This window comes from Ranitomeya imitator, chromosome 6 (genome assembly GCF_032444005.1).
Source record: "Ranitomeya imitator isolate aRanImi1 chromosome 6, aRanImi1.pri, whole genome shotgun sequence".
Classification (NCBI taxonomy): domain Eukaryota; kingdom Metazoa; phylum Chordata; class Amphibia; order Anura; family Dendrobatidae; genus Ranitomeya; species Ranitomeya imitator.
Window position 1 is genome coordinate 245426189 of NC_091287.1, and position 16745 is coordinate 245442933.

The 16745-nt window shown below is 45.2% G+C and overlaps 1 protein-coding gene across 1 annotated transcript in view; it reads left to right on the plus strand.

The window, feature by feature from the left end:
- Positions 1–16745, plus strand: part of LOC138642417 (uncharacterized) — a 134516-nt gene that overhangs the window by 34435 nt on the left and 83336 nt on the right. Inside the window, exons 6-7 of the mRNA XM_069730563.1 lie at positions 13314–13343; positions 15180–15210. Coding sequence (XP_069586664.1) covers positions 13314–13343; positions 15180–15210 — 61 coding nt within the window. The remainder of the gene's footprint in view (positions 1–13313; positions 13344–15179; positions 15211–16745) is intronic.

The window sequence follows — 16745 nt, forward strand, 5'->3', positions numbered from 1 at the left end:
TCGGCTTTGCTCCCACTCTCTAGGGGTTGGTAGCGAGCATGATTCAGAATACAAATCTGATGCATCCTTAGATCAGGACTCTCAAAATGATCAGGAGACACATGATTCCCTCATTGAATCAGTCAGCAAGGCTCTGAGGGTGGACAAGGAACCAGTATCTATCCCAGATCACGCCTTGTCCTTTAAGAGGACTAAGCGCCCCCACAGGGTATTTGCCAACCACCCTGAGTTTAACTCATCGTTGAGAAACATAGGGATCGATCGGATAAACCAGGGGTCCCCAACTCCAGTCCTCAAGGCCCACCAACAGGTCATGTTTTCAGGATTTCCTTTGCATTGCACAGGTGATGCAATTATTACCTGGGCAAGACTAAGGAAATCCTGAAAACATGACATGTTGGTGGGCCTTGAGGACTGGAGTTGGGGACCCCTGGGATAAACGCTTCACAGGGCAGAAGCCCATGGAGTCTAGATATCCCTTTGCTCCCGCCCTAAGGAAGAATTTGTTAGTCACCCCCCCAGTGGATCCTCCCGTATTGCGGCTTGCATCTCAAACTCTTTTATCCTTGTCAGATAGCTCCGCAGTCAAAACTCCTACTGACTGCCAAATTGACAATCTTGCTCCATCAGTCTTTGAGGCCTCTTGAGCTGGGCTTTTTCCATCCTTTGCTGCGACCTGAGTGGCTAAAGCTATGGTCCATTGGGCTGAGGTCTTGTCTGCAGCCATTCAGGAAACTGATCTCCCCCTGAAGCGGCATGCCTCGCTAACCAGATATCTCAGGCTGGGAATTTCGTAGTGTCCGCTCCTTTGATGCAGCTAACTGCGCTTCACAAGCAGCAGCAAACGCCATCACCATTAGGAGTGCAGTATGGCTCAGAGACTGGTGTGCAGATTCTGCTTCCAAAAAAGTCCTTAACCTCTGCCCTATCAGAGCGGTCGTTTATGTGGAGAAAAACTTGACCCACTAATCTCCGACGCTACTGGAGGGAAGAGTAAGTTTCTTCCTCAGCAGAGGCCCGTTTGACCATTTCGGAACCACGAACAAGTTTGGACTCAGTTTTTTCGTAGCAACCCCAGCTGGTCATCTACATCCTCCTCTTCGTGACCAGGGCGGGTGCAGCGCAGGGATAGAGGCTCCCAGTTCTCATATAGACCTACCCATTCCTGGAAGAGCAGGCCTAGACAGTCTGGACCCAAGGGATCCAGATCACGAAGATCCTCTGCACAATGACTCGGTGCTGTATCTGGGGGACACCAACAAAGTAGGCGGTCGTCTGATTTTTTTTTTCCGTCAAGCCTGGCTCTCGGTTGTTCTCGACGAGTGGGTCAGAGATCTGGTGTCCTCCGGATACAAAATAGTTTTCATCTCTTCCACCAACGCTTTTCTTCCTGTCTTCTCCTCCCAAGGCAAAGGCAGCAGCGTTCTTCCGAGCCATAAATGCCCTCAGAAAGGACGGGGTCATTATCCCGGTTCCGCAAAACTAAAGGTTCAAGGGTTTTTACTCAAACCTATTTGTAGTCCCAAAAAAGGACAGAATAGTGCGGCCCATACTGGACCTAAAACTGTTGAACAACTTCAACAGAGTGCGACGGTTCAGAATTGAGTCGCTCCGTTCAGTCATCGCTTCAAAGGAAAAAGGAGAGTTTCTATCGTCCATAGACATCCAGGATGTTTACCTTCACATCTGGAATTTTTTCCCCCTCACCAAAGATTTCTACGATTCGCGGTTCGAGAGGAACATTTTCAATTCACTGCCTTGCCCTTTGGCCTCGCCACTGCCCCTAGAGTCCTCACCAAGGTCATGGCGGCTGCCATGGCCATCCTTCACGCTCGGGGGTGGTAGTGCTACCGTATCTAGACGATGGCCTAATCAAGGGACCGTCTTTTCACGCCTGCAAGGAATGCGTGAATATAACAGTAGATACACTTTCTCGCTTGGGCTGGAAAATAAACTTCAAAAAGTCCTCGCCAGTACCGACTCAGCGAATTACTTTCTTGGGAATGATTCTGGACACTTCCCGGGGGTTGATGATCCTTCCTCCGGAAAAAGTCTTAGACTTACAGCGGGGAACTCAGATGCTCTCCCGCTCCTTTTCTCACTCTCTACATTTCAGTATGAGAGTACTCGGCAAGATGGTAGCAGCTATAGAGGCGGTTCCATTCACACAGCTACACCTCTGCCCCTTGCAACATACGCTCCTGGCGGCTTGGGACAGGAATCCGTTCTCTCTTGACTGTCGCTTCCAGCTCTCTCAGCGGGTCAAGCAGACCCTCAGGTGGTGGACAATGAAGTCTTCGCTGAATCAGGGGAGGTACTTCCTTCCAGTACATTGGCTAGTGGTGACAACAGACGCCAGCCTTCTTGGCTGGGGGGCAGTGTTCCGCCATCACACGGCAAAGGGGCGCTGATCTTCCCGAGAGTCACGTCTGCCAATCAACATTTTGGAGATACGGGAAATCAAGTTAGCCCTTCTGCGGTTTCATCACCTCCTGGCAGGTCGACCCATCAGGATTCAGTCCAACAACGCCACAGCTGTGGCGTACATCAACAGTCGGGGGCACCCACAGCAAGGCAGCCATGATCGAAGTAGGTCACATTCTCCGATGGGCCGAGAGGAACCGCTCGGTGATCTCGGCAGTCCACATCCCTGGCGTAGAGAATTGGGTGGCAGACTCCCCCCCCGCCCCCCCCCCCTCTGCTCCCCTTCTGAGGGTCATCAAGAAGATCAAAGCGGAGGGGGTACCAGTAATCCGGATTGGCCGCGCCAGGCGTGGTACGCGGAACTGGTTCAACTCGTCGCCGACATCCTCTGGCGACTACCAGATTGCACAGATCTGCTGTCCCAGGGCCCTATTTACCATCAGAACTCTGAGGCCCTGTGTTTAACAGCGTGACCGTTGAATCCTGGGTTCTAGCTCAAGCCAGGTTTCTCTCATCAAGTGATCTCCACCATGGTTGGTGCTAGGAAGCCCGCGTCTATGCGCATTTATCACCGCACCTGGAAGACCTTCTTCTCATGGTGCAAAGACTGAGAACGCTCTCGTCTTGTGTTCTCCATTCCTTCCATTTTGGAATTTCTACAGACCGGTTTGGAGTTAGGTCTCGCGCTTAGCTCACTCAAAGGGCAGATTTCGGCCTTATCGGTTCTTTTCCAACGCAGGATTGCCAACAGACTACAGATGAAGACCTTCATTCAGGGAATCTCTAATGTGGTGCCTCCCTATAAGATGCCGTTGGAACCATGGGATCTTAATTTGGTCCTCGCGGTTTTACAAGAGGCCCCTTTTGAACTGCTGCAGGATGTATCTTTAACTTTCCTTTCCTGGAAAGTAGCCTTCCTAGTCGCGCTCACGTCAATCAGGCGAATCTCGGAGTTGGCGGCTCTGTCCTGTCGAGTTCCGTTCCTGAACTTTCGTCAAGACAAGGTGGTTTTAAGAACGTTGTCTCTTCTTTCCACCTCAAAGAGGATAATGTTATGCCCTCACTCTGTCCAGCACCAGTACATCGCATTGAGAAGGCTCTTCACACCCTGGATCTTGTGAGAGCCCTGAAGAGATATGTCTCGCAGCCGGCGCCTTTTCGCAAGTCAGGTTCCTTATTTGTGCTTCTGGAAGGGCATAGGAAGGGCCTAGCTGCTTCAAAGGCTACAATAGCCAAGTGGATTCGCTCGACTATTGAGGAGTCCCTACCGTGTTAGGGGTGAACCTGTCCCAGCAGGGATTAAGGCGCACTCCACTCTGTCAGTGGGTGACTCTTGGGCCATTCGGCACCAGGCTTCTGCAGAGCTGCGACTTGTTCCAGCTTGCGTACTTTCACAAAGCATTACAGTATTCATTCTCAGGACTCTGCAGATGCGTCCCTCGGCAGACGGATTCTGCAGGCTGCAGTTCAGTATCTGTAACTTGTTGGTACATGGGGTAATAACAGTTGATTGTTCAACACCCAGAGACTGCTTTAGGACATCCTATGGTCCTGTGTCCCCCAATGAGGCGTAGGTGAAATAGGGATTTTTTTGTACTCAACGTAAAATTCTTTTCTCCAAGCAAATCATTGGGTGACACAGCAACCTACCCTGTTAGTCTAACGACTTGTTTTTGTTTTCTTGGTTTTGACATAGTTTATTCTTGTTAATGGTTTTAAGCTCCTACTGCTTTGTTACCGATCTGGTTCACTTAGAGCCAGCAGGAGGGTGTATACTGCAGAGGAGGAGTTAATCTTTCTATATTCACTGAGCGTCCTCCTGGTGGCAGCAGCATAACACCCAATGGTCCTGTGTCCCCCAGTGATTGGCTCGCAGAAAAGTATTTTACTGTGAGTACACAAAAATCCTTTTTTTTTTATGGGCGCCGTTATATTGTTAAAAATCAGTAAAAACCTACCCAAATCATGTCCTCTGGGGTCTCAGCTACCCCTGTATCCAAGACCCTGGAGAAATTCGACTCTGGGGGGGGGGGGGGCGCTATACACTTGTTCCTCAGCACCGTTAAAAAGCAACGCTGTGGCTAAAGTACCCTTAACTGCTGCCGTTAAAAGGCGTAACTGGGGTCGTTAAGGGGTTAAAGTTTGGGTATGTGCATGATACATACGCAGGCAATGTTGGCGGTGGCATACAAAGAACCTAAAGGATCTAATGCCAAAAGTTAGAAAAGCTTCTTTAAAAAAAAAATCATGTTTTTTGCCATTTCAATGTGACGTAATTATGATTTTTGTCAGAATCTTAAAACCAATTTAGGCCCTGACTCCAATCAGCTTCTTGTCTTTTGTGGGAGCAGGAAATACAATGGGAAGAAACTCACTGTATAGGCAGAACAGCGAGTCTGGCAGCTTCACCATGCCAACCCTTGGATTGTCCAGTTGTGGATGATTTGTGCTTTTGAGGTTCAATTTTCCGACACCAGTCATAATTCTAAGAAACTAGTAGCTTATTCTATGTAAAAGTAGTATTACTAGAAGCGTTCACATACTGGCAGTCATTTCTCACTGTCTGCTTTCTGCTTTTCACTTTCTCTCTCATGTTTTTATGCTATGCTTAAACTTGTCCCTGTTCCATTTGCATTTTCATGTTCCAAATGCACCAATAACTATTCGGCCATGCAGACAGCCATTTTACACTGAGACCATTGAAACCCAGCAGAGCAGCTACTATAATACAGGTGCTTCTCACAAAATTAGAGTATCATCATCAAGTTAAGTTATTAGTTCTTCAATACAAAAAGTGAAACGCATATATTACATAGTCTTTACAAACAGAGTGATCTATTTCAAGTGTTTAACCCCTTCATGACCTTGGGATTTTCCGTTTTCCCGTGTTCGTTTTTCGCTCCCCTCCTTCCCAGAGCCATAACTTTTTTTATTTTTCCGTCAATATGGCCATGTGAGGGCTTATTTTTTTGCGAAACAAGTTGTCCTTTTGAATGACGTCATTGGTTTTAGCATGTCGTGTACTAGAAAACGGGAAAAAAATTCCAAGTGCGGTGAAATTGCAAAAAAAGTCCAATCCCACACTGGTTTTTTGTTTGGCTTTTTTGCTAGGTTCACTAAATGCTAAAACTGACCTGCCATTATGATTCTCCCGGTCATTACGAGTTCATAGGCGCCAAACATGTCTAGGTTATTTTTTTATGGAAAAAAAAATTCCAAACTTTGCTATAAAAAAAAAAAAAAAAAAAAATTGCGCCATTTTCCGATACCCGTAGCGTTTCCATTTTTCATGATCTGGGGTCGGTTGAGGGCTTATTTTTTGCGTGCCGAGCTGGCGTTTTTAATGATACCATTTTCGTGCAGATACAATCTTTTGATCGCCCGTTATTGCATTTTAATGCAATGTCGCGGCGACCAAAAAACGTATTTCTGGCGTTTCGATTTTTTTTTTTTTCTTTACGCCGTTTAGTGATCAGGTTAATCCTTTTTTTTTTTTTTTTTTTTTTTTTTGATAGATCGGGCGATTCTGAATGCTGCGTACTATCCCGTCTGAGGTCAGAAAGGGGTTAATTCTGTTAATGATGATTATGGCTTGCAGCCAATGAAAACCCAATAGGCATTATCTCCGTAAATTAAAATAATTTACAAAAAACACCTGCAAAGGCTTCTTTAGCTTTTAAAAAGGTCCCTTAGTCTGTTTCATTAGGCTCCACAACCATGGGGAAATCTGGAGACTTGACAGATGTCCAGAAAGCAGTCATTGACACTCCACAAGGAGGGTAAGCCACAAAAGGTCATTGCTAATGAAGCTGGCTGTTCAGAGTGCTGTATCCAAGAATGTTAATGGAAAGTTGAGAGGAAGGAAAAAGTGTGATAGAAAAAGGTGCACAAGCAACTGGGATAACCGCAGCCTTGAAAGGATTGGTAAGAAAAGGCCATTCACAAATTTGGGGGAGATTCACAAGGAGTGGACTGCTGCTGGAGTCATTGCTTCAAGAGCCACCCCATACAGACGTATCCAGGACATGGGCTACAAGTGTTGCATTCCTTGTGTCAAGCCACTCATAACCAATAGACAATGCCAGAAGCGTCTTAGGCTAGTTTCACACTAGCGTTTAGCCGGGCTGCGGAGGGATGAGTACTTCCTCCGTGAAGCTCGGCCCACTGCTGCTCTTCTTCATTCAGCTCCACCTATGGCTGCATGCGGTGTGCGCACCCTATCTTTAACATTGGGTACGCAGGCCATGCCACTGTATGCGGATGCCGCCGCATGCGTCGTTTTGATGGTGCGGCATCTGCAGCACGAATTCGCGACTTGTTGCGTTCTGCTCAGGTCGTCGCACCATCAAAACGACGCAAGCTCCCAGAGTTTGGAGGAAGAGTGGAGAGGCCACAATCCAAGCTGCTTGAGGTCTAGTGTGAAGTTTCCACAATCAGCGATGGTTTGGGGAGCCATGTCATCTGCTGGTGTAGGTCCACTGTGTTTTATCAAGACCAACGTCAGTGCAGCCATCTATCAGGAAATTTTAGAGCACTTCATGCTCATGCTTCCCTCTGCCAACAAGCTTTTTGGAGGAGAGAAATTTAATTCTCCAGCAGGACTTGGCACCTGTCCACATTTTCAAAATTACCAATACCTGGTTTAAAAACAACCAAGTCACTGTGCTTGTTTGGACAGCAAACTTGCCTGACCTTAACCCCATAGAGCAGGGGTGGGGAACCTTTTTTGCCATTTGGAAATTTCTACCATCATTCGGGGGCCACACAAAAATGATCACCTTGAAAATTACCCCGGTATATTTAGTCAAATAATTCAGTACGGTAACTCACCCTTAATGTGACGGCTGGAGCTGCTTCTCTTTGGTGCAGCTGTCATGTTTGGTGATATTGACCACATTGTTTCTCACAGCTGCTTTTCTAGGTTTGTCTCGGCCTGGAGAGCAGTCAACTTTTTGTCATAATAAGTTCTGTAAATCACATACATCAAATAGGAGACTCTGGGACTACTGTATATACCGTATTTTTTGAGACTGAGATGTACTTTTTTCACCCAAAATGTTTGGGGAAAATGGGGGTGTATCGTATAGTCGGAATATACTTACAAATACTATGGCTGCAGCAGGAGTCTGGCGATTCTGCGGCTGTCCCGATCCGACGCTGCCGGGCGATGATCACACTCCCTTCCCAGGCTGGTGCAGCAGGTTCGGCGGTGGTGCAGGGTGGATCCGCCGGCATTTTGTGAAACTCTGGAGGCCCCGCACATCCATTTTTGCGTTGCGATGGCCACCGGGAAAATGGCCACCGAGAAAATGGCCACCGGGGGCTGCGCATGCTCAGATTGAAATCTCGTCTCACGAGATCTCAATCTGAGCATGCGGCGGCCATTTTCCTGGAGACCACCGCGTCACTGCATTGGATGTGCGGGGCCTCCTTTCACAAAATGCCAGCTGAGCCCCCCCGCACTACAGAGGACCACATCTCACATGCCCACGCTAGTCTCACCTGCCCGCCCACACCAGCTTGGGATGGGATTTCCCGGAGGCCACAGCACCAGCCTGGGATGGGAGTCATATCGCCGGACCACCGAACACCCCCTGTGACCTCGCTCCCCCAGCGCTGCTTATGTCCCTGGGTGGAATATACATCACTGGTAGGGTCGCATACAGCACTGGGGGCTAAACAACAAGGTGGAGGATATGCAGTACTACTGGGGTAAATGCAGCACTGGGGAACATACATATCACTTGGGTGCTCATTCAGCCCTGAGGGGGAATATACAGCACTGAGGGAGGGGGGATATACAGCATTGGGGGGAACAGGCATCGCCAGGGAGGCACATAGATCACCGCATGGGGCTCGAAGATCACGGGGGGTCACAAAGATCACATGGGGGGACACAGATCACGGGGGTGGCAGGAAGATCACTGGGGAGGGCACAGAAATCGCGTGGGGGGCACAAATCACATGGAAGCACAAATATCACAGGGGGTACATAGCAAGGGGACATGGGGATCACGGGCACATAGGTCACAGGGGGACACAGAGCTGGGAGCCACAGAGTTAGCTGGGGGCACAGAGATCACAGGGGGGCATATACAGTGGGTACGAAAAGTATTCATACCCCTTTTAAGTTTTTCACTGTTTGTTTCATTACAGCCATTTGGTAAATTCAAAACAGTTCATTTTTTTCTCATTAATGTACACTCTGCACCCCATCTTGACTGAAAAAAAACAAATGTATTTTTTTTTTCAAATTTATTAAAAAAGAAAAACCAAAATATCACATGGTCATAAGTATTCAGACACTTTGCTCAGACACTGTACATTAACCCCTTTCTGTCATTGGACGTACTATTCCGTCCATGTGGGGTGGGCCTTAATTCCCACGGACGGAATAGTACGTTCAGAGCGATAGGCCGCGCTCACGGGGGAGCGCGGCCGGGTGTCAGCTGCCTATCGCAGCTGACATCCGACACTATGTGCCAGGAGCTGTCACGGGCCGCCCCCGGCACATTAACCCCTGGCACACCGCAATCAAACATGATCGCGGTGTGCCGGCGGTACAGGGAAGCATCGCGCAGGGAGGGGGCTCCCTGCGGGCTTCCCTGAGACCCCCGCAGCAACGCGATGTGATCGCGTTGCTGCGAGGGTCTCCTTACCTCCCTCTGCAGCAGCCCCGGATCCAAAATGGCCGCGGCATCCGGGTCCTGCAGGGAGGGAGGTGGCTTACCAAGTGCCTGCTCAGAGCAGGCGCTTGGTAAGCCTGCAGCGCTGCAAGTCAGATCGCTGATCTGACAGAGTGCTGTGCAAACTGACAGATCAGCGATCTGTGATGTCCCCACCAGGGATAAAGTAAAAAAGTCAAAAAAAAAAATTTCCACATGTGTAAAAAAAAAAAAAAAAAAAAAAAATCCTAAATAAAGAAAAAAAAATTACTCCCATAAATATATTTCTTTATCTAAATAAAAAAAAACAATAAAAGTACACATTTAGTATCGCCGCGTCCGTAACGACCAAACCTATAAAACTGTCCCACTAGTTAACCCCTTCAGTAAACACCGTAAGAAAAAAAGAGGCAAAAAACGCTTTATCATACCACCGAACAAAAAGTGGAATAACACGCGATCAAAAAGACAGATATAAATAATCATGGTACCGCTGAAAACGTCATCTTGTCCCGCAAAAAACGAGCCGCCATACAGCATCATCAGCAAAAAAAATTTAAAAGTTATAGTCCTCAGAATAAAGTGATGCAAAAATAATTTTTTTCTATGAAAGTTTTTATCGTATATAAGCGCCAAAACATAAAAAAAATGATATAAATGAGGTATCGCTGTAATCGTACTGACCCGAAGAATAAAAGTGCTTTATCAATTTTACCAAACGCGGAACGGTATAAACGCCTCCCCCAAAAGAAATTCATGAATAGCTGGTTTTTGGTCATTCTGCCTCACAAAAACCGGAATAAAAAGTGAACAAAAAATGTCACGTGCCCGAAAATGTTACCAATAAAAACGTCAACTCGTCCCGCAAAAAACAAGACCTCACATGACTCTGTGGACTCAAATATGGAAAAATTATAGCTCTCAAAATGTGGTAACGCAAAAAATATTTTTTGCAATAAAAAGCGTCTTTCAGTGTGTGACGGCTGCCAATCATAAAAATCTGCTAAAAAAAAACCGCTATAAAAGTAAATCAAATCCCCCCCTTCATCACCCCCTTAGTTAGGGAAAAATTTAAAAAATGTATTTATTTCCATTTTCCCATTAGGGCTAGGGTTGGGGCTGGGTTAAGGCTACAGTTAGGGTTAGGGTTTGGATTACATTTACGGTTGGGATTAGGGTTAGGGGTGTGTTTGGGTTAGAGGTGTGGTTAGGATTACCGTTGGGATTAGGGTTAGGGGTGTGTTTGGATTAGGGTTTCAGTTATAATTGGGGGGTTTCCACTGTTTAGAAACATCAGGGGCTCTCCAAACCGGACATGGCGTCCAATCTCAATGCCAGCCAATTCTGCGTTGAAAAAGTAAAACAGTGCTCCTTCCCTTCCGAGCTCTCCCGTGTGCCCAAACAGGGGCTTTCCCCAACATATGGGGTATCAGCGTACTCAGGACAAATTGGACAACAGCTTTTGGGGTCCAATTTCTCCTGTTACCCTTGGGAAAATACAAAACTGGGGGCTAAAAAATAATTTTTGTGTGGAAAAAAAAAAAGATTTTTTATTTTCACGGCTCTGCGTTATAAACTGTAGTGAAACACTTGGGGGCTCAAAGTTCTCACAACACATCTAGATAAGTTCCTTGGGGGGTCTAGTTTCCATTATGGGGTCACTTGGGGGTTTCTACTGTTTAGGTACATAAGGGGCTCTGCAAACGCAATGTGACGCCTGCAGACCAATCCATCTAAGTCTGCATTCCAAATGATGCTCCTTCCCTTCCGAGCTCTGCCATGCGCTGAAACGGTGATTCCCCCCCACATATTGGGTATCAGCGTACTCGGGACAAATTGGACAACAATATTTAGGGTCCAATTTCTCCTGTTACCCTCGGAAAAATACAAAACTGGGGGCTAAAAAATTTTTGTGGGAAAAAATGTTTGTTTTATTTTTACGGCTCTGCATTATAAACTTCTGTGAAGCCCTTGGTGGGTCAAAGTGCTCACCACACATCTAGATAAGTTCCTTAGGGGGTCTAATTTCCAAAATGGTGTCACTTGTGGGGGGTTTCAATGTTTAGGCACATCAGTGGCTCTCCAAATGCAACATGGCGTCCCATCTCAATTCTTGTCACTTTTGCCTTGAAAAGTCAAACGGCGCTCCTTTGCTTCCGAGCTCTGTCATGTGCCCAAACAGTGGTTTACCCCCACGTATGGGGTATCGGTGTTCTCAGGACAAATTGTACAACAACTTTTGGGGTCCATTTTCTCCTCTTACCCTTGGTAAAATAAAACAAATTGGAGCTGAAGTAAATTTTTTGTGAAAAAAAAAAGTTAAATGTTCATTTTTAAACATTCCAAAAATTCCTGTGAAACACCTGAAGGGTTAATAAACTTCTTGAATGTGGTTTTGAGCACCTTGAGGGGTGCAGTTTTTAGAATGGTGTCACACTTGGTTATTTTCTATCATATAGACCCCTCAAAATGACTTCAAATGAGATGTGGTCCCTAAAAAAAAAAAAAAATGATGTGAAAATGAGAAATTTCTGGTCAAGTTTTAACCCTTATAACTCTCTAACAAAAAAAAATGTTAGTTCCAAAATTGTGCTGATGTAAAGTAGACATGTGGGAAATGTTACTTATTAAGTATTTTGTGTGACATATCTCTGTGATTTAATTGCATAAAAATTCAAAGTTGGAAAATTGCGAAATTTTCGCCAAATTTCCGTTTTTTCACAAATAAACGCAGGTAATATCAAAGAAATGTTATCACTATCATGAAGTACAATATGTCACGAGAAAACATTGTCAGAATCACCAGGATCCGTTGAAGCGTTCCAGAGTTATAACCTCATAAAGGGACAGTGGTCAGAATTGTAAAAATTGGCCTGGTCATTAACGTGCAAACCACCCTTGGGGTTAAAGGGGTTAATGTGAAACAATTAACTTTTTTTAATTTACCAAATGGCTGCAATGAAACAAAGAGTAGGACTCCAAAGAAATGATGATCAAAAGGCAATAATATTAATACAAAAACCATAATTTTATTAAACACAAATACTAAAAGTCAAAATGACCAGAATTAGGGGAATGGAACACCCGACAATCCAAACACCATCGCTATGTGTTGACGCACCACCACGGTGTAACACAGCGTACAGATAACTCCCACATGGATATTGATATAGAGGGTTTTTAGTTTAATAAATAAATAAAACCTCATCCACATGTATAATCATGTTATTTCTCCCTCAACACCACCCCTGTACATCAGTCAGAACAGACTCCCCTTATAGTAATACCCATCCGGTCCCAATAAGGCCCATAGGGTGGCGGGCGGTATAATTACCTCAGGTCAGTGGGGGAGAAACTGTCGCTGTCACCAGGCACGTGTGTCCGCCCCGACGCGCGTTTCGGACTCCCCTTGCATAAGGCCAGGTTCACATTAGCGTTTGAGTCTGCAGTGTGGTGCTGTGGACTTTTTTCCTTAAGCTCCGCTTACTTCCATATGCGTCCTGCGTACCTAGCTTTAGCATTGTGTACGCAGGGACATGTGTTGTATGCGGATGTGTCCGCGTGCATCGTTTTAACGTGCCCGCCGAACAGAACATGTTGCATTTTCTTGCGTTGAGCGGGTAAGTCGAAATGATGCATGCGGACATATCCGCATACAACGCATGTCCCTGCGTACACAATGTTAAAGATAGGTACACAGGGCGCATGCGGAAGTAGGAGGAGCTTAAGGAAAGAAGTCCGCAGCACCATGCTGCGGACTCAAACGCTAATGTGAACTTAGCCTTACACCTCAGCAGTGCCACAGGCTGATCACCTCCATGCCACACCGCATTGATGCAGAAGGAGCCCCGACCAAGTATTGAGTGCATTTCCTGAACTACATTTCAGTAGGCCAACATTTCGGATTTTAAAATGATTTTTCGAGCTGATGTTATAAAGTATAATACCATAATTTACTGAGAAAATGACTTTTAGGTTTTCATTAGCTGTAAGCCATAATCGTTAACATTAACAGAAATAAACACTTGAAATAGATCACTGTTTGTAATTACTCTATATAATATGAGTTTCACTATTTGTACTGAAGAACTGAAATAAATTAACTTTTTGATGATATTCTAATATTGTGAGAAACACCTGAATATCTGTTTAATAGTTTAATGAAAATGGCCAGGTTATCATGACCAATACAACATCCTATTAAAAAATTTTTTTTTTATGCAGAAATTTTGGGCTTGGAAGCGCCAACAGAAGGTGAGTGTCCGTAATTTGCAGATCACTTAGTACAGGGTATAGTAGGTAAATGCCAGGAATGCATAGCCTTTGGATATGATCAATGAATGAGCAAAGAAGTCATTCTGCTGATTGTTAACCCCTTACCGACTTCGGGCTTAATAGTACGCCGATGTCGGTATCCCTCTCTTTGATATGGGCTCCGGCGTTGAGCCTACATCTTTCCCGGGACATGTCAGCTGTTTTGTTTATGGCTCTGGGAAGAAGGGGAGCGAAAAACAAAATGCAAAACCAAAAAAAGCTCCTGGGGTAAGGGGTTAATGGTTACAGAGCAGCAACAGCTGACATTTTTTTTTTTAGAAGCAATCCTAACACACACACAAAAAAATCTATGACTTAACACAATAGTCTGCATTTATCAAGGTGTTAACACAAGTTTCTACTGTAAATTCCTGTCTTTAAAATGTTGATCAAACCTGCACTAAATGTACAACACATTTTTAGTTACTCAGAAATAATTTAAAAAAAAGGGGCAAATTTGTTGCAAATCTCAACAAATACTCTTTACAATTTGATGTAAAATATGCCAGAATTAGGATGAATTTACACTGGCTAATTGTCAGCAACAAGCATTCCTGGGAAGATTCCTCCTGATAATCGACTAGTAGGCTATGTGCACACGTTCAGGAATTCATGCAGAAAATTCCTGGGGAAATCCGGACATTTCTGCCAGATTTCGCATGAAATCCGCATGCGGTTTTGACGCGGTTTTTCCCAGACATTTCCCAATGCATTAGACAGTGGGAAAACCGCGAAAAAACCGCAAAATTAATGAGCAGGTTCATTATTTTTCCGCAATGCGTTTTTCATGCGGAAAAACGCACATCATGTGCACAGAAATTGCGGATTTCATTAAAAATGATAGGATGCTTAATGTATGCAGATTATTTGCGGTTTTATAGCGTTTTTATAGCACAAAAATGCTAAAAAAAAACGCAAATCTGCAACGTGTGCACATAGCCGTATAAAGAGGCTACCAATCAATCAATGTATGAGTGTTTACATTAAAAAAATCGTCTCACTCCGCAGCACATCGTCACTTGTAAGCTGGACATGTGCTGCTGAGAACAATGGCAGTGTATTCACACAGAAAGATTATATTACGGATTTTCCTGTGCACATAGAAAGTGCGGTTAGCCTGTCTAAATAGGCTATTAAACAACCGTCGTTCAGCAAAATATAAACTGCTTTTGAAAGCTGGAGCTCCATGTTGGTAGATACAGGTGAACAGAACAGTACATCAGATCACAAATAATTTTGAGCATTTCATTAAAATATACAATGTTTACCCAAGTTGAGCTACTAATCAAGAACCGACCTAGCAGGTATTATCTTAAATTTTGCTTTATTTTTAGCGTTAATGGCACACTAAACATAGACGTGAATTCTTAAATAAGTACAGTATAGTTTACTTAATGTTTTAGTCTGAATCTTGTCTGTGTAGTTCTAAAACTGTCCATCTTGTAAACATCCTGCAGAGAACAGTGTAATATCCTGCTAATTTAGTTCAGTCTTCAGTTGGTGACTAGGTGAAACCCTACCCTTTTATCAAACGGGCAGGACTTTTATCTTTTGTCCTATTGTACACAGGGCATAGCAGGGTATCTTCTGCTTCAGCCAGTTGTCTTACAGCAAGACACAGGATAGTGTGGATGAAGTAAGAAATGTGACTCAGAATGTGTTTAGTGTTTCTTTGTGCATAAGTCTTTCCTAATTATTTCAAGGTTTAGTCTAAATAGTTTATGGTGACAAAAATGTGCACTGATTGCAAATTATTTGTAATTTTATTTTTTACAGAAAAAACAATTGCTAAATCCCTCTGTCGAAGGTAATGAGCACAAATCTTTAACAATTTTATTTTAAAGCATTGAAATGTAATTTAAATTGTAATTAAATTGTATACTTTATTTCCCAATGTGATAAACAGTTCATGTAATTGCATATATGCAGTTCATTTGGTTGCATATCTATTGAAGTAGCACACCAGTTTTTCTTTTTAATTCATATTCACTAGTCCCCCCATTATATATGCAGTTATGTGAAAAAGCCCCTCACTGCCCCTCACCGACAGACAAAAAGTCGCTCCTGCAAGTCTTCAGGGTCCCACGCCAACAGATTTTCCTCGGCGTGACAGGTCACCCCCACATGGGAATCTCTCCAAGGTGGGAGGCCAGCTTCTTCTTCGGGACGTATGGTTGTCGGTGGCTGGTGATGCTTGGGTCAGAGAGATGGTTACATCCCCTCCCCCCCCCCCCAACATACACCCCCCCCCCCCCCCCCCCCCAGGGAGACATTTATTTCTGTCTCGCCCTATCTTCCCAACTACTCACGGGAGTAATTGTACCCGTTCCCTAGGACAAACGGTTTTCAGGGTTCTACTCCAATATTTCATAGTCCAGAAAAAGGACCGATCGCTCTGTCCGATTTTGGACCTCAAGCGACTGAACCGTCACTTTCAGATCCTTCATTTCAGAATGTAGTCCCTTCATTCGGTAATCACCTCCATGATATCGGGATAATTTCTTTTCTTTGCCCTGTAGACATTCAGGATGCTTATCTTCACATTCCTGTTTGTGTTTAGCATCACAGATTCCTACTGTTTGCGATCATTCCAAGGGGATTCTCATAATCCCTTACTTGGACGATCTTCTTGTCAAGGGACCGTCCCATTGAGATTGCGACCTAAGTCTTCATATCTCCTTGGACACTGGTCCCTCTCAGCTGGATTGTCAACAGAGAGAAGTCCTCCCTGACCCCAGCTCAGCACCTGGTGTTCCTGGGTATGAGGTTTGACACGGCCCAAGCCCATGTCTTCCTTCCGAAAGAAAAGTTTTTCTTTCTGCCCGGGGATCCGCATTCTAAAGCGACCAACTCCTCTCCCCCTACGGTCCTACATGAGCGTTCTGAGGAAGATGATGGCCGCCATGGAGGTGGTGCCCTTTGCCCAGCTCCGTACCCATTCTTTTCAGCTGGCCCCCTTGCCTGCGTGGGACAAGAGGTCCTCTTCCCTCCACCGCCCCTTTCTACTGCCTCTCAAGGTGTGGTAGTCCCTGACTTGGTGGTCACTCTCCGCTTCAGTCCTGTGCAGAAGATCCTTCCTTCCTCTCCGGTGGCAGGTCATCACCATTGATGACAGTCTCCTTGGATTTGGAGCAATCACTGAAACTCCCAAGAAGCTGCCCTCCCCATCAGTCTCCTGGAGATCAGGGCAATTTTCTTGGCCCTTCGCCACTGGCAGTCCCTCCTCACAGGACAGCCGATCCGCATACTGTTGGACAATGCCACCACCCTGGCTTTCATAAACTAATCAAGGTGGGACCTGCAGCAAACAGGTTATGGTACAGGTAAAACAAACAAAAAAGA